Genomic DNA, 18,765 nt, shown 5'->3' with positions numbered 1-18,765 from the left:
TGTTGACATGCAGGCAGTGTGTCGTCGGTCAACGCCTCTCCCGCCGTCATTGATTTCCCAAAAAAATGAAATGGGAATCCGGCGAGAGAGAAAAGAAATGTGGTGACAACTTTTTCAGTGAGCTTTGCAAGAACGCTGATGCACCCATACACACAGCGAATATGAATCGTGAACCCATAACCCAATGTTGGCGTTCTTAAAACATTGTTGGAATGTATAAAAGCAATAATACATATCGGTAGACGCCATGGATGAAATGAGCATTGGCGCAGGTGCACAACGTTCTCCTCAACCTATCGAAGCCCACGATGAGCCCCAACCGTCAAGTCGATGGTGAGCAGGACTCTGAATCCAAACCTCAATTTATAGTAGGAGGAGAGTGAGGGGTTACATACATGGCATTCATATATGTGAACCTTTCATATGTTATATTAAATGTGAACTCTTCACATTCATGTAACCCCATTCCCACTATCTCCCAACTAATGCCTTCATTAATGCCTTGTGTCAAACCGAGTCACTCAGAGTTAGACCCGATCCAAAATATCCAATAGCATGTGCATGCCCTTTGTTTGAGGATGGATAAGGTGCAATCACATTACACACTTTGAGCGTGCCGCTGCACTTGTTGCCCGCTGCACTTGTTGCCCTCCATATGTGGTTGGGTGGATCCTACAACTGATTGGCTTTCAGGCAAAGAAGAAGGGCAGCTAAGTGCAGCAACACACTCAAAGTATGAAAAGCGATCTTACCTGATATGCTGTCCTTTTGTAAAGCTGTTAAACAGGCACAGGCCCTGCACCCTTTATCGTCCTTCCTTTTAGGGCTCTTAAAAGCAAGACATCGGCAGGAAGGTCAGTGTCAAGTGAGCATCCCAACAACAAACGCTTCTTCCATCTTGTTTCAATGATGGCTCTGCATATTGCCACCAAAGACATCCCCTGACATGTCAATCCAAGCCATATTGCAAGAAAGAACCAAGTTGACTTTGAAAGTCAGTGTTCAGCAGACCCCACTTCTCACAAACAACCAAAGGTTTCACAATCAATATTGGTACTGCTTACATAAAACTTAGGAGCAAAAGTTTTACAGAGGCTGTGTAAGAACCATACAAATATAGATATTATGAATTTTTACTGTGATCATCATCATTATCAAGCCTTGTCCCAACTACATGGGGTCGGCTTTAGGAGTCCTATTTCTCCATCCCTGTAATTGAAATGATTGCAACTTCTGTTTTTTTTTTCACTTTCATTTTTTTTCTAAAAGTTGATCGAGTTATACGGATTGCTTTCACATGGTGGCACTGGCATGAATGAAGCTGAATATCTGCTGCACTGAATTGGCGATGTCTTCTGCTGTAAACCTTGACACCCCAACTATCTTCTTACAAGAAAACAAAAAGCAAAAGCAGCAAAATGTGAGTTTTGCTATAGCATAAGGCAGCCAATAATAGTAGTAGTCATAGTTGGCCAACTCAGTAACTCAGGTAAAAACGTTTAATTGGGTATAATTTATTTATTTTTTAAAAACACAAAAATGTTATATATAAGGAGAGAAGTGTGTGGGTACATGCACTTTAGGTAAGAAGGACGACGTATTTTCAGCAGTTTTTTTCAATTTTCTTTTGAAAGTTAGCCATGCAAATGTGATATACATGCTTGGTTTTACAGGAACCGGCTCTTGGCTTGTCCAGTTATAAGCGAGTAGGTTTTTTAAGGACTTAAAAATTAACGGCCTACAAATTCCAAGAATATTCGAGGTTCAAAAGATCAGTACTTTTTCATAAAAAAACACAATTCAAATGTCAACTCCTAGCAAATGGTTCATGCCGAACATATTTGCAGGGTTGGATTTGTAAAAAGAACTGCCAAAAATACCTTCTCTGTACTAAGTTAATACCTATGGTGGTTATATATATGCAAGAATTATCCTTGTTTTTTTTTATATTTTTCATCAAATATGTAGTTGAAACAAGACTCGAGTTGGATAACTAAGTCAAACCAAGACTTGGGCAAACCACTGACCCAGGCTGAGTGACTAAGTTGCAAAGTCAACTTGGCGAGTTTGCCAACTATAGCAGCTGCACTAGCTAGCAGTGGTGCTAATAGCAGCAGCAGTGGTCGTAGTATAATAAGAAAGTAAAGATACCAACTTACTTTAACATTAAAGGAATAGAGAACAGTCTGTTCAATTGTAGTAATGTTGGTATGAAGAATATTGAGCTGCAGATCTTCAAGTGCAGCAATGGCCTTGAGCAGTTGGTCCGGCCTCCTCCTTGACAAGATCTTGATCATGGCGTCGAATCCCAGGAGCTTCACCTCGATGTCAGCCAGGCATGATTTGCTTTCGGAAGTCTCCTCTCTGAGCCCGGTCTCATACTCTGCTGCCATCTTTAGTTGGTCGTTGGCAAAAGGCACGGCTGGATAGAAGGGTGGTGGTGATTGTTGCATTCCCATTGGCGGGGAAGAATCTAATGAAGGCCTTGTGAGGATCTCACCACCCAGCGTTCGACGCCGCTTTTGGGACTCCAAACACTGGAGCAGCTGTTCCAGTTCTCGAACAAACTCAATAGCACCACCAATGATCGAAGCTTGATCACCCTAATTAAATATTGCAATAAAGACACTGTGAGTCAGATGATCGACCATAATTATAAATATAAATATAAATATAAATATAGAAAACATATTTGCTACAGACTTTTGTACATACAATCTAGTGCCTTTTTTTATTATTTTTTATGAATCTACTTCACATATGTGATCTAATACAATGTTTGTTTAGTAGAAAACAGGTTTTGGATTAAGTGTTTGCTTTCGTGGCCCACAATGTACTTTACATAAAAAAAAAGATTTAAAGTGTGATCTCTAGCAAACAAATACTGCTTCTACGATGTCAGATTGAGTGGACACAACTTGCACTTGTGATTTTTCAGCTAGACTGTACATACAATAGCAAAAGTAAATAAATAAACTGAGAGAGAGAGAGAGAGAGAAACAAGTGTTATTTCAAGTTTTTTATTTTATTTTATTTTTAAATTTTGACTATACTGATACGATCTATGCACTCAATTTTATTGAGATCAGCTCTTGAAATATTTGATTCTGACAAATGATTAGTTTTTGATAAGGTTTGAGAAATCGACGGCCCAAAATCATCAAAATTTTTCAAGGCTTTAAATATCAATTTTTCATCAAAAAAGCATGATCTGGGTGTCGAATCTTAGTAAATCGACCATGCCTAGCACATCTATGGGGTCAGAATTGCTAAAAAAGCACCGAAAGCGACAGGATATGTTATGTGCTGATCATGGATACGTGGATGAACAGTCAACATGAATTTTATTTTTTGAAATGAGAACGATATTTGGCATTTGGCACTCAAAATGAATGATCGAAGACAAACATATTTGTTCTGAATGTAACTTTCCTAAATGGCAAGAAAATTAAATGAAAGAATATTTGATAACAGAATTGTAGAATATTAGACTACCACTAATATATGATCAGTTGCTACGAATTTTTAATAACGCTTTCAGTTTGTTGCTTATAGATGTACGTTACGAAATGCAAAAACATTTGTTATTATTGGTTCTGACATGGAAGATCACACAATCTGAGAGTGACAAAAGCTGTCGGTTTACAAAATGAGACAAAAAATTGGAAAAACACTATTTCACACTTCACGGAAAGGTAAATGTGGTGCGTCACGGCCTGTGTATAAGATAATTCAAAGACATCTACAATTTTATATAATTGACCAAAACTAAATATCTTCAAAAGTTCGGTGACAAAATGAAAGTAAACTAAAAGCAAGATATCACATCAATGATTGATAATAAAGACAACTTGGTGACAGTAACTGTTGCATATGCACAACATACGTATGTATATTATGTATATGAGAATCACAATCACAAGAAAGCAAACACTTCCAAAATTAAGAGAAAAGGGAAGATGAGAAAAAGAGATTACATGGAAAATAAAGGTCTTAAATTAAGAGGTTCGCAAGAAAGCAAAACACACTTCCACAATTAAGATAAAAAGGAAGAGGAAGAAAAAGAGATTACATGGAGAACAAAGGTCTTAAAAAGAAATAAGATCTATGTCACATGGACACGCGATTTTGGCTGCATCCCTATGATACGACACTGACATACTATGAATTTAATAATTTTTAAATACCTTTTAATGATTTCAATAAAAATGCAATTTTAAACATTAAAATCTCAAAAAATAGTTTTTCATTGATTAAAAATTTAAGCGTGTCCTCACACTTCACACTTAAGTTTTTAATCAATGAAAAACCTATTTTTTGAAAGAAGTGTGTCCTCTGCTCTAAAAAAAAATCTCTCAAAAAAAAAACTTGTGTCCTCGTACCATATATTGCAAAAAAAATCAGAACTCACCAGTCGAACGCGTGTCATGAGTTGGGTCATACTCGTATCTTTGTGACACAGAATATGATATAGCAGTCTAACTGTTGTCTATGCATATTCTACATCAAGAAGAAATATGATACAGCAATCTAACTAATGTTTATGTATATGCATTTGGATCTATACAGTGTTATATGTAGTGGAGTTTACCCTTTGGACATAGGATCCTGGCATTAAAGTTCTCAACACTCTGAGGTGCTCATTCATCTGCCTTCTTCTATTCCTTTCAACTGCAATATGTGTCATCCTTTGGCTCTCTACCTCATTGGTCTTCATGCACCTCGGCCTCTTCCTTCTATTATTCTTCAGATCCCCAGTGCTGCTAGAGAACTTCTGAACAACACTGCTACCTTCAAAACGATGGCTGAATTGCACCGACGCATTTCCCGATCCGCCACCCTCGGTCTCGTCAGCTGCGGCCGCAATCCTTTCGCTGCTCGCAATTGCCTCATTTGCAGCCGGAGAAACCAACTGTTGATCCTGAAGTTTCTCATTCAAGACCGGGAATTTGAGGAAATACACCGGATCCAATCCGTTTTCCGGGCACCTCCCGCCGTTCTCATTCTGCTGGTTCAGTGCCGGCTTCGGTGCGTAATCGGTGAATTGCATCACGTCCGCGAAGCTCAATTTATCCAAGGAATTCATGGTGCAGAAGCCGGAGGATGAAGACGATAGCTGAGGATTACCAAGCATGTAATCCACCATTGCACCACTGTTTGAGCTCTCTCTTGTTCTTAGAAGTTGGTGGTGGTCGAACGGATACTCGAGGCCACTGGAAAAAGTCACCGAGAAGGTCCCCTGAAAGATTTCAGGCCAACAAGATAGCGTGTTTAAAAGAGTTGCAGAGTGGGGAGAAGCTGATTAGAAATATAAGAAGGGAAGAGAGAAATGTTTAAAAAAGGAAAAGAGTTGTTCTATACCGAGTAATTATCTTCCTCTTTGTCCATATAATTCCAGATTTCACGTCACTTCATGTACCGGCCCACCTTGTGAAAAAAAACAAAAACTGGCAGAAAGCTGCAGAATGTTAGGACACAATACAACAGTTACACCATGAATTTTACTGCAGTTAAAATGGGAAGATCAAAGAATGAAAATGGAACCAATCTTTTTACTTGATGAGATCATGTTGAAGGTTTATATTGTTCTAATGGGAAAACCAACCATGACCCACATGAAGTTTAAAACGAAAAAAAAAAAGGAAAGAAAGGAAGAATTCTTGTACTTTTCTGAGGTTACTATGTTATAGATTTGCAAGAGAGTGGCAACCGGTTTTAACTATGACAAGAAAAAATTGTTAGAAAAAAAAATTATTTTGAAATCAAGTTTTTTCTCATGATCCACTCATCCCCATCTTCATACTCCTTAAATCTTATGATGCAAGTTGTTTTGTTCAAGTCTAACCTTATAGATGGATTCAGCATGGTCGATTGAATAAGAATCGACCCTTGGATCGTATTTTTTCAACAAAAAAAATTGAATTTTTAAATCACAAAGTTATATTTTGTCAACCATTTATTTTTTAATTGTCAAAAAAAACCTACACACAAGTCCAAGTTTGGCAATTTAAATGTTGATCTTCACTAAATGAATGGTGTAAATCACATCTATATATAAGGAGTCCTGGTTGAACAAAACAACTTGCATCAATGAAATCCCAAGGAGGGGTATGAAGATAGGGATGACATAGGGGACAAGTGGAACCGATTCCCCACCCCTCTGCAAGGTAAATCTACATATAAAGAAGTTAATAAAAGAAGAAGGGGAAGAAGAAAATACAAGCTCAAAGAATGAAACCCACGTATTAACTTGATGAGTTCATGGATGTAGACTGCATGGCTTGAACAAGAGTCCTGCATCACAACCAAACAAGAGTTTGAGATCATGAGAAAAGAAGACTATGAATTGTTTTTGTTCATTATACAGGGAAACCGACACCGGGTCGAGAGGCCTACAATGCTGGAAAGTTCTGCCAAGCTATGTTCGCCAAGCCCCTCTTTCCCACAAGCAAGCCTACTTCTTTTGGCAAGATGCGCTCCAGTAACTCACTACGTCCTTCAACTTGAATATCTTAAGACAACCCACATAGCCAGATGTGCAGAGACCTCGTAGGTAACAAGACAATGAATTGCTTGAGATTTTTTTTTTGGGTTTTCCCTTCTATCGATTTAGAAGAGAGGTTGGGTGGTGCAAGATTGATATTAAAATAGTTTGAGCTTGCTGTATTAATTGAGTTGATGAAGGTTTGGTTTGACACCCCTACCTCTATTATTTAATTTTTTCACAAGGGAGTCTTCTTTTTACGTCTCTCATGGCTGCTCTCCTTTTCACCTCACTTCTCATGACATATTTTTAAATTAACTAACCTCTCCTTCGAAGTAGGTTATATGTTTCCCCCCGAAATACGCAAGTGCATGTTCTCGGGTCTGAATGAGCACCATGTATGTAATCACATGGGGCTCATTTCCTCGTGTGTGTCAGCATCACTTAGCATCAGAGTCTGGTGCATTTGCAAAGACTTAAGTACCCTTTCCCACCATTAGCGTCATAAAATGACATTTTGAGGAAATGACAAAAATGTTCTCTCGCCAGAAAGGGTTAAAATCATCATCATTTTCACCCTAAGGAGTAAACTCCTATGCTTTAATAGGAGCTCCTTGAAATATGTCACCCTAAACGTTTCGGATCACCCTTTGACAATGCACCATCTGCTGTAAGAGGAGCTCTGATTGATGATGCACCCTTTGCCGTCGTTTGTTGTTGTCAGAGCACCCTTTGTCGCTGTCTACTGTCGTCGAAGCACCCTTTGCCATCATTTGCTGTCGTCGGAGCATCTTTTGTCGTCGTCGTCTATTATCATCGGAGCACCCTTTGTCGTTGTTTGTTCGTGAGAAATAGTTGAAATCAAATCAGAGAGTAACAATTTACAATAAAACTGAGTAGACAGAGAATAACGATTTGCAACAGAGATAATGGTGACAACATCAAATTGGGTAGAGTAGCGATTTATAATAAAAATCAGATAAGTGAGTAGCGATTTACAGTAAAAATCAGATTAGAGAGTAGCGATTTACAGTAGAAATCAAATCAGAGAGTAACAATTTACAATAGAAATCAGATCAGAGAGTAGCGATTTACAATAAAAATTAGATCAGAGAGTAGCGATTTACAGTAGAAATCAAATCAGAGAGTAGCGATTTATAATAGAAATCAGATCAGAGAGTAGCAATTTACAATAAAAATCAAATCAGAGAGTAGCGATTTATAATAAAAATCAAATCAGAGAATAGCGATTTACAGTAAAAAATCAGATCAAAGAGTAGCGATTTATAGTAGAAATCAGATCAGAGAGTAGCAATTTACAATAGAAATCAAATCAGAGAGTAGCGATTTACAGTACAAATTAGATCGTCATTCGATTTGCAACATCCTTCAGCAAATCGTTGTTCGATTTGTAGTGTCCTTTAGCAAATCATCATTCGACTTGCTACTTTTTTTAGCAAATTGCTATTTCGATTTGTGGTGTCCTTCGACAAATCACCATTGTGATTTGTAGTCCTCTTTAGCAAATTGTCATTCGATTTGCGACATTCTTTAATAAATCGTAATTGCGATTTATAATTTTCTTTAGTAAATCGCAATTGTGATTTACAGTGTCTCTTAGTAAATCGTTGTGTAATTTACAATTTTCTTTAGTAAATCGCAATTGTGATTCACAGTATCTTCAGTAAATCGCTATTACAATTTACAGTGTCTTCAGTAAATCACTATTGCGATTTACCATGTCTTCAGCAAATTGTTATTCCTAATCGTTATTCAAATCAAGACCAACTTGTCAGAGGCGTATCTTCCTAACCGGAGATCGTATTTACAATCCGTAAAAAATGGTGTCTTTGTGATTAAATCTAGTTTATTTATGCCAATTTATAATAATTTATGTGATCATTTCATGTCCCATTTTGATTAAAAACCAGACCCCTATCATTTTGCATTATTTATATTGCATAGATTTTAGTCTATTTTTTCATAGTCATATCTCTCCAACGAAAGATCGTTTTTCAGATCTGTAAAGAGTTGTATTCCTTTATGTGTCTAGTTTATTCCTGCAAATTTTTATAATTTTTTATATCTATTTGTTATTTTAATTCTGTTAAAAATCAAGACTGGTTACAGAACTTTAGGTTTTGTAATAGGTTCATTTCCTGAAATAGAACGGTGACTTCTCGAAGTCACCATTTCTAAACCAGAACTAATTTTCCCATTTTGTAACTTGAGAAAGTTTTCTAATCATGTTAGAAAACTTCTCCTATAAATTTGGTACAATTTTAATTTGTATGGCCTCTGAAACATCTAAATTACAGAAGTCTATTCACTTTTTCTCAAATTCCTGTTTTTGACAAAAGGCCTTCAATTTCGAATTTTCCTTCCATGATTTCTCAAAAGTCTTCAATCTTAAATGGTTTTAAGATAAGTTCAGAGTCTTCATAATGATTATGAGCATTTTGATACATCATTTATTTTATTTTGCTTAATTTTCCTTATTTTGGAGCTTGAAAGGCCTATTTTGGTTGATTTCCTTCAATTTTCCAATATTGAAAGAAAATTCGACTAAGCCTACATTTATTACTATTATGTTTGCTCAATTTTGCAGGTATTTTATTTTCTTTGTTATTTTCTTTTTCAGTTATTGTATTCAATTCAAGGGTTGTAATTAAATACTCAATGAGAATTTTTACTTTATGCTTAGTTTAGGAATGAATGAGCATTTAGTTTAAGTTTAATTTCATGATTACCTTGTTCCATTTCTTTTTATTTTATTTCAAATACACAATGAAAAAACACGAATGGCACGTGCACCATTCTAATAAGGGGTAAATAACCCTAAGTGAATAATTCATATTTATGGCCATAGTCAAAATGTGAACAATACTTATGATTTTATCTTTCATGGGATAAAATTTGACCTCCGCTTCAGGTCCCTTTTTGAAAATCATCATACTTCTCTAAAATAAATTTTCTTTTCTTTTTCTATGAGAATTTAAGATATAAATTAATTTGAGATATATTTGTGGCCGTAGTCATGAATATATTAAAAATTAATTTTGTTTTAAATCCTATAAAGGCCCAAAAAAATATTTTATTCTTTGTTAGAATTCAAATGAAGATTAGACTAGAATATATTTGTGACCATAGTCATGAATATATTGAAATTTAATCTTTGTTTTTAATTCTATTCAAGAATGAAATTTGCTTTTAATTCCAATTTCAAATAATTTTTTTTAATGCATTCATCAATTAAGATAGAATTGCATCATTATTTTCCATCTTTTTCAAATTATTTTAAGTTATTTTCAAATATCCAAGTGATTTTTGAAATAAGTTTTCAAAAACAATTTTTATTTCTAAATTCAAAGTTATTTTTTATTTTTAATTACAAATTCAAATTTATCTTTTTATTTTATTTTTTAATTTTATTCAATTTAAAGCTCCTATTGAAAAGGCTTCGTCTTTGCGCAAAATTGTTTTTTCATAACTAAGTCACTTGTGCATGGCCTGGATATGACCCAAGGTTCTATCAAACCTTAATGGATGCAAAGCATGCACAACAGTGTGCATCCATTCCCGAGTTAAAGCGTAGCGATTTCCCTGTCAAAGAGGAGAAGTGTTGCTGAAATTCTAAAAAGATGTTCATCGAGCTTAAAGAAAACACACGCTTCCTCAGATAAAGAGAAGGAGTGTTGTAGAAAATTCTGAAGAAGCTCAACCAAGCTCGGAAAGAGCGTAGCATGTTACTCCATCATATAGAGGAGGTGATGCCCATATTCCGTCAAGTACTTTTTACAACGTAGAAAGGTTTGATTCACTCTTGTCATCAAAGCAGGATAAGTGTTGTCAAAATGGTTAACAAAAGAGATGCCGGAACCAGTTGAATGACACGAGGATGCCATGTTGTTGGATCACTGCCAGAATGGCCCGTTTCCATGTTTCGCCTGTAAGGGCACTTTACACATAAGGGCCGTACAACCAGAGTAGTTGTTGCACCTTGACTAGGCCACTGCTCGTAAGGGCCGCAAAGCCAGAGTAGTTGTTGTGTCATGAATAGGCCAAGTGCTCATTGCGGTGATTCATGCCGAGCATCCGATCCATTGAGATTGAGTCATATGCATGCTCATTAATACTGTTATACAACTAGACTCATAAGGGCCACTGTGCCAGAGTACGTTGTCCACTCAAAGAAGGTGAGGTGCTCGTGATGGCCGTAGTGTTGAGAGCTCAGTTATGCATTGTCTTATCCGAATGGCAAAAACATATCTGACAAGTAACGGTTAGACTGACGGATCCCTTCAAGACTAATGCTCACGGTGGCAGACGGTGATGGTACAACCCGAGTGACATGTATTTGATTATGAACCTGACAGAGTTCAATGGGACCTCAGTCACTCAAGGGTTTGAGGTCATGGTTATCCTTAAGATTTAAGGATTGAACCCAACTACTGCAAGTAGAGAATGCATCCTAACTGGCCTATTAGGGTTCTCTCGGTATGAGTTTACTGCCCTAACATAGATGGGGTTGCGGTCGTTGTAAAATTTTTCGCTTTTTCCTTTCTTCCTTTTCCTTTTTAAGGAAAAAAGCAGAAGAGAGAAGAGAAACTCTTTGCAAGGTCTCACTTGACCTTTTGAAAAAGATATTTTGAAATTACTTGCCTCTGTTTTGAAATTTTGCGAGAAAAATGGAGAGACGGAATTTGCTCGTCGGTACGACGCTCAACCGTTCTTGGCGCCTTTACAGGGGTAATTGAACCAAGGATCGAATTCATGCCTTTGCTTTGCCTAAATTTATCTAAGTGATTATTCTAAGTCCTAAATGCACATTGAATCAGGCTTGTACTATGATTTTGAACTTGAAAATATGTATGCTTTTGAAAATGCTTCAGAAATTTGGAGTTTTCCAAGTGATTCTGAAATGGATTTGAAAATATCTTTTTAAGAAATGACTTCAGAAAACGATTTTGATTTGAAAAATCAAAACTTGAAATGAATTTGAGTTGAAGGTTTGAAATTAAAGATTTTGAAATTGAATTCAAAGTTAAGTTTTAGAATTTTGAAATCTGAATTGATTTGAAAGAGAAAAAATTGAAATTGGAGTTTAGTTGAGAATTGAATTCAGAAACACATCTTGGAATTTGGAAATTGTATTTGGAATTTTTAGGATTTTGAAGTTGAAAATCAGAATTGGGTTTGAAATATGAAATTCAACTTAAACTTCAAACTTAGAATTCAAAGTTTAAATTTTGAATTTAGGATGGAAATCTTGAATTTTCAAAATTAGAATTGAATTTGAAACTTGAAATTAGAGTTGAAATTGACTTGAAATCAGAATTGAAGTTTGAAAATCGAATTTAAAATTTAGAATTGAAATTGGAATTTAATACTGAATTGAATTCAATTTTTATTTTGAATTTTGAAATTGTTTTGAAAATTAAAGTTTAGAATCTAAAATAAATAATTAAATGGAATTTGGAATTGAAATCTGAAAATTGGAAATTGAAATGAATTTTTGAAATTGAAACTTGAACTTGAAATAGAATTTGGAATTAATTTAGAAATTTGAAATAAAAATTTGGAATTGAAAATGGAATTGAACTTTAAAAATTAAATTGGGAATCAAAAATCAAAATTGAGATTCGAAAATGTTATTGAATTTGGACATTGAAATTCAAAGTGAAATTCGAAATTGAACTTTAGAATTAAATTTAGAATTTAAAATTGAAATTTTAAAATTGGATTTGAAATGAAAATGAAATTCAAAATTTGGAATTTTGAAAGAAATAAAGAATTGAATTTAATATTGGAAATGAAATTCAAAATTGAAATATGAAATTTGAAAAATGGAAAATTTAGAAATAAAGTCAAAATTTTGGAAATTGAAAAATAGATATTTGAAATAGGATTTAAAATTGGATGAAATTGAAAAATGAAATAAAAAAATAAATTTGAATTTATAATTAGAAATAAAAAATGACTTTGAATTTAGAAATGAAAATTGTTTTTGAAAACTTATTTTGAAAATCACTTGAAAATTTGAAAATAACTTGAAATAATTTGAAAAAAATGGAAAATAATGATGCAATTTTATCTTAATTGATGAATGCATTAAAAGAATTTATTTGAAATTGGAATTAAAAGCAAATTTCATTCTTTAATAGAATTAAAAACAAAGATTAAATTTCAATATATTCATGACTATGGTCACAAATACTCTCTGCTCTGATTTCTACTGTAAATTGCTACTCTTTGATCTGATTTCTATTGTAAATTGCTACTCTCTGATCTAATTTCTACTATAAATCGCTACTCACTGGTCTGATTTATATTGTAAATTGCTACTCTCTAATTTGATTTCTATTATAAATTGCTACTCTCTTATCTGATTTCTACTGTAAATCACTACTCTCTGATTTGATTTCTACTATAAATCGCTCTTTTCAACAGAGAGAGAATAAAAAAACCACGGCCGCTCAGAGAGAAATCTTATTGCTCTTTTCAACAGTTATAATTGAGAAAGAAAAAAAAGAATTTATACAAGGCAAGGGCGACAACCCTAAACCTAAACAAGTTGGGTCTAATCCATAAGAAACCGAGTCTCAAACATAAGCCCAAAAAAAATTTCTTTCGGGGGGCGCTGCCCCCTACGACCCCCCTGGACCCTGTAAACACCCCAAATTTTCACTCACCTCCCTGACATTTCCAGCAATCATCACATTTCAGTTCTCTGGAATCAATAAAAGGGTAAAATGGTCATTTTTTGAGATTGAGTCTTGCAGAAAGTCCTAAATTCCATTCCTAAATCTCAAAATTTCTCTATTTGGACTCAGAAATAGCCTCAAACTGCAAAATCTCAAAATCTTATTCTTGACAAGAAGCTAGAATTTTCAATCCCTAATTCAGAGGGGCATTTCAGAAAACATGTCTTTGCATAACATTGCATATCACCGCACTGCACAGCATGTCATTTTGAGATCCAGAACTCCTGATTTTCAAAATTGTCAATCCGGATTTGATTTTTAAATTTTTCAAAATTGATTTTTTTTAAAACCCTGGGTCTTCAAAATTATCAATTCTTCCCATTTTACCCCCAGGACTCCGAATTACGAAAGTTTTCTCAAGAAAACGATCTGGATAGTTTTTTACATTGATTTTCAAGATTTGGTCAGTTGAAAAGAGGGGGACACAATTTCAAATTCATAAGACCTTATGTCAAACTTTTACAAAAAGGGCTCCGAATTTCTCCGCATCTTTCTAAATTTTACCCTGAAGAACCATTTTCTTCTAAGTTTTGAAACTGAACCAAAGTTCACTTCGTGTTTTCTAAACTAAGCTTACTATTATGAAAATTCCAAAAATCTCACTTGGCTTTTATTTCAAATAAGTGACGTGGGGGCCCACCTTGAGGTGGTGTCACAATCAAATTCTCAAAAATTTCTCTTATTTTCAAAACAGTGCCCAATCGGGAGTGGCGCCGATTTATAAAACTCTTTCATTTGATTTAATAAAATAATTAGTGGGCCCACGTAGGTGGCACCCCACTAGAGTCCTCTGTAAAGAAAAACAAACTTTTTTCAAAAAAATTTCAAATCCAGTGAGGTGGCACCACCTTAAAAAAAAAGAAGAAAAAACAAAATTCGTTTTTATCACTTTTTTTTATTTTTGTTTTATTTATTATTTTTCATCCCCCAAAAGGGAAGCCACCGTAAAAACACTACCCAGTTGTTCACTTTACCTAAGTTTTAGGTAAAGTGAACGCAGGAGCCTTCGTCAAAAGGATCCAGTCGTTCCCCTTTTTTTCTCTAAGGATTGACGAGTTTCAAAGGATTTTCAAAATTCCGTTTAAAAATTTTCAAATGTTTTCCAAAAGCTTAGGTGAAAAGATTCAAAATGGTCGATTTTTTTGGATGAAAGTCTTTTGGATCTTTAAAAAGAGGCCTTCGATCACCAAAAAGGGGGATTTGGGAATGTCGATTTCCTCTCTACCTAGCAAGCCTCTCTGAATCCTTCTGCATCTTCCCCTTTTCACTATCTTTTTCAGCAAGGGTTAAAAGAGCCCTTCATTCTCCTGCGTTGGGGATAGTCGGCTCCTTCTATCAGCCATCAAAAGGAAGGCTCAAGGGGTAACCGAGGAACGTGTGGTCCTCCCCCTTTTTGAAGCCTGGCTCACCTCTGAAGGAAACACCAACAACAGCCTCCTCTTTGCCAAGGTAAAGGCTTCTTTTTTCACTTTACCCTGAACCTACAGGAAGCCGATATATGTTTCAGGCTGTATGTGTGGTAAACCCATCTCAAACGGCTGATGTGATTTACATGGTGGTTTAGTCAATATGTCAAGAACTGATAATGCCTCTCAATGGCATTCTCAATTTAGTTGAAAAGCCTGGGTTTAACGATTCCCCTAAATCACATGTTTTAATGGAATTATCACCTTCTATATGATGCTTATTTGACTTGCTTTGGTCTCAACTTACAGCTTTCAGACCTATGTTTGCCCTATCACTTTTAACATATCCTCGATTTTATCTGAGCATTTGAAATCTATCGTGTAAAGGATAAAGACTTTACACTTGTTTCGGCTTCTGTGTAGTGAATTAAGCTTAGTCGAGTCCTCTGTTCAGGCATGACCCCTTTTGTTATAAGTTTTTTTTTATAAACCTGCTGTCTTCACCATTTTCTTACACTTTCTTCTTTTTTTTTTTTTAAGTAACGGTTGTTTAGTCTTCCCGTGTTTCACTGGTTCTTGCATTTCATCATTTTCTGCATAGTCAAAGAATTTTGAGAAAGAAACTGCATACCACTACCTAAATCGATTGTCCCTGAGGGCATATCGTATATTAAATGAGTGTTGTTAATCTAGGCACTACATCCGGAGTCATTTTTAATCTCCATTTTGCTACTTAGAACACCTCGTTTCATGCTGCATCAACACTCTTCACATGCTTTGGTAGGCACTTTTATTATCTCTTCCAATAGTGCATTTCCAATGACTTAAAATCGCCAGGCCTGTGTAAATTTCCCTTCTTTTAGCATTTAATTAAAGCCTCCTAGGCAGCCTAAACATAGTCATTTACGAGATCTGCCCTACATCCAGCACTTCCTTGTAATGTAGCCGACCTTCCCCGGCCTCTTAGTTTTCAGTGGCTTTTCCTCTTATTTGTCATAAATCCATCAGATAGGTTTTATATTAATTGTACAGGGGAGGAGGAAGCACTTGTTGAGATTGTAATACTCGGTGAAACTTCAATCGATTACAATGATCTGATCAAAATCTGGTTGAGTTAAGGGGAAAAGAAAATTTTCCTTTTATCTAAACATGTGTACCATGTGTTGGCTTACACAGAGCAACCTGTGACTAATAGTTACTTGAGTAAGATTCATTGCTCACCCACGTCTTTCACTACAGCCGATAGCTTCTCTCTCATATGTTACCAGCATGTTGTCACATTTGTTTTAGCTAATGTTACTTAGGATCACCTGTATTTGTATCCAAGTGCTTCATATTAGCATGCTTGTTTTTTTTTCCTGCTGTACGATTTTTTTTCTTTTGCATCTATGGTTAATCTTCTCTTTGAGGTCATCTAATACCTATAGTATGTTGGGTAAGGGCTATGCCTTTGCTAACATATCATCATGTTGTTATTTACATCTAGATACACACTGCAAATTTGTCCCAAGTTATTGCAGGGTTTCTTTGTTTCATTATCAAAAGGGCCTAAAGAAAGTATGTGGAACGTGTATGCAGTCATAATCCCTTTTGCAGCAACTGAGTTATCATGATAGACTTTTGATAAACCTGCTACATGCTCTGTATATTATTCCTCAGTTTACAATATAATTTCATTCAGTTTTTTTTAATATTATTTTTGGCAGTAGATCTTTTGCTTGTTTTACTGTCACCATTTATAGCCTCTTTGGATTCTAAGTTCGTCTAGATTCACTCCATGTGTATTCAGATCCATTTTGCATGATTCAACAATTCGTTAGTGAAAGAGTTAATGTGCATCAATTAGTTTTTCTAATTGCAGGTATTGATTCACTGTGTAAATCCAGATTGCTGCAATTCATATGTTATTGATATGATGATTAACTATGGTATGGGCAGGCTGTAAGTAGCCATTTGAAGTTATTATGAGTATGAGAAAGAGGCAGTTGTGATGTGAGCTCGAGTAGAGTCACGAATGTTGTAACATAAGGGCATTATAGTTATGATATTGTCCAGGCTACGTCATATGGCCTGTAATCTTTATTTAATGAGCCGGCTAATGGTCCACATACACATTTCCCCTACCATAAACCTAAGCATTTAGGTGTATATATATGTGTGTGTCTCTCTTTCACTTCAACTTAACATCTAGGCATCTGGTAAGCATCCCATATACACTTTAGGCCTCATATTGTCATTAATACATATTTTTGTTGTACTGTAGGCATGATTATTGATATATTGGCATTAGTGTGACATTTCCTTTTGGTATGTTGTCTCTCTTATACTAACCCACACCTGCAGAAAAGCTTAGAGGAGGCGCCTTCAGTTGAATTTTTTTTTTTGCTTTACGTCATCTGTGTAATAATCAAAGTGTACATTTGGAATAATATTTACTTTTCTCTACTTAGATTAAGATGCATCTCATGTAGTTTGAATTCCTGCAACATCCTGATTACATGATTCATGCATCTTATTTCAAAAGCACTATGGATGTACACGAATGACACGTGCACCAACTCTTAGGGAGTTGATGAACTCGGTGGAGTCCATATTTACGGCCCTAGTCGGAATATGGATGAGACCCAGATCCATCATCTTTCTACTAGTCACACTGAGCCTACACTCTTAGGCTACCTTCCAAATTGCACATCATATTTACAATTTTTCAAAATATTGTGAATTAACTCAAATAAACTCTGAACATATTCATTGCCACAACCAGAATATGTGAAGAATTTATTTTGACTTAATACACATTTTCCAACAAATTCCTCAGAAAATCTTTTCAAAGTGCATTCATTCATTTAAATCATCTGCATCATGATATCATTTGTTTTTCTCGTGATTTTCTCGAGAAGATTTCATTCCATGGAAATTGATTTCTCAAGAAACTCCTGAAATTTTCAAAGTTGGATTTTCCAAATCAAGTTTCCCGTGATTTTCCCTGGAAATGTTATTTTCTTAAGATTCATTTTCAAAAGGAGTTTTCTCATCTTTCCCAAGAATCAAAATCGATTTTCAAATATTTCAAGGCTAAGATTCTCAAGATTTCAGTTTCCTAAGTTTTGAATTTCCTTCTCCAAAGAGTTTTCCAATGAATTTCAATCATTTTCCAAAGAAAGTTTTCAAAGTTGGAATTTTCCCTGACAAGCATTTTCCCTTGGAATGTTTACCCTTTTCCTAAGAATTACTTCTATTTTCCCAGGATTTTCAACCACCAAAACCTAATAAATTTTCTCGTGATTTCAAAACCTTTTCATTTGAGTTTCTTGAGAGATTGATTTTCATCCTTTTCCTGAGTAAGGCTTTTCAACTCCAAATGTTTTCTAAGCATACATCATGTTTTTCCAATGTGCATTTTACAAAATCTCATAGCACATGCCTGAATTCTCTATGCATTTAGGATAGAACACGATTTTGATGATTTAACTAAGTCAAGCACAATTTTGGTCCTTGGTTCGATTACCTCTGTTAAAGGCGACAGGAACGGTCGAACCTCGTACCGACAAGTCGAGCCCCATCCTATGGATTTTCCCACTATTTTCAAAACGGAGGCAAGTATTTCAAAATAATTTCCAAAATCCGATCAAGTTTGAATCACGAAAAGCATTTTCCTCTCTCTCCCGCAAGGAAGGGAAGACAAAAAAAAAATTGCGACGATCACAGGTTTGGCGATCGAGATGGGACCTGTCCTTGTCTGATCACAAATGTGCTTGACTTAGTTCAATTATGAAGATTATGTTCACAAAATATCATCTCTTTTACTTTTGATATCATGCAAACCTAGGAGCCTAGATTCTGACCTAGCTGACATTAATTGCATATAGCTTAGGCATGGTTTGGTAGGACTATATTGAGGAGATATTTTCATGCTCACATAGACTTAGGTCTAAACACAACTCTCCTCAATTTAGGATCTGAATGCAAACAATGTATGCTTCTTCAAAGTTTTCAAAATCTATCTCTCTAGGATTTAGAGCCCTCTATTTCTTGCATGTGATTATTTTTTCAAACCTCAATTACCTATCATTACCCGGTCTTCACGTTGCTGGGCTCTCTTCTAGAACCC

At 35.3% G+C, this 18,765-nt stretch overlaps 1 protein-coding gene across 1 annotated transcript; it reads right to left on the bottom strand.

The window, feature by feature from the left end:
* Positions 1-1,293: 1,293 nt before the first annotated feature.
* On the bottom strand, positions 1,294-6,882 carry LOC149843090 (transcription factor FAMA-like). The gene is made up of 4 exons (XM_090000827.1): positions 6,808-6,882; positions 4,592-5,239; positions 2,160-2,603; positions 1,294-1,383 (listed from the first exon to the last, which is right to left on the bottom strand). Exons 1-4 carry the CDS (start codon positions 6,880-6,882, stop codon positions 1,294-1,296), a joined length of 1,257 nt encoding a protein of 418 aa, XP_089856953.1.
* Positions 6,883-18,765: the final 11,883 nt, after the last annotated feature.

The sequence above is a fragment of the Nuphar pumila genome, chromosome 3, assembly GCF_984573655.1.
Source record: "Nuphar pumila chromosome 3, dmNupPumi1.hap1.1, whole genome shotgun sequence".
Taxonomy (NCBI): domain Eukaryota; kingdom Viridiplantae; phylum Streptophyta; class Magnoliopsida; order Nymphaeales; family Nymphaeaceae; genus Nuphar; species Nuphar pumila.
The sequence above is the reverse complement of the archived record's forward strand: the minus strand, read 5'-3'. Positions and strand labels throughout refer to the sequence as shown.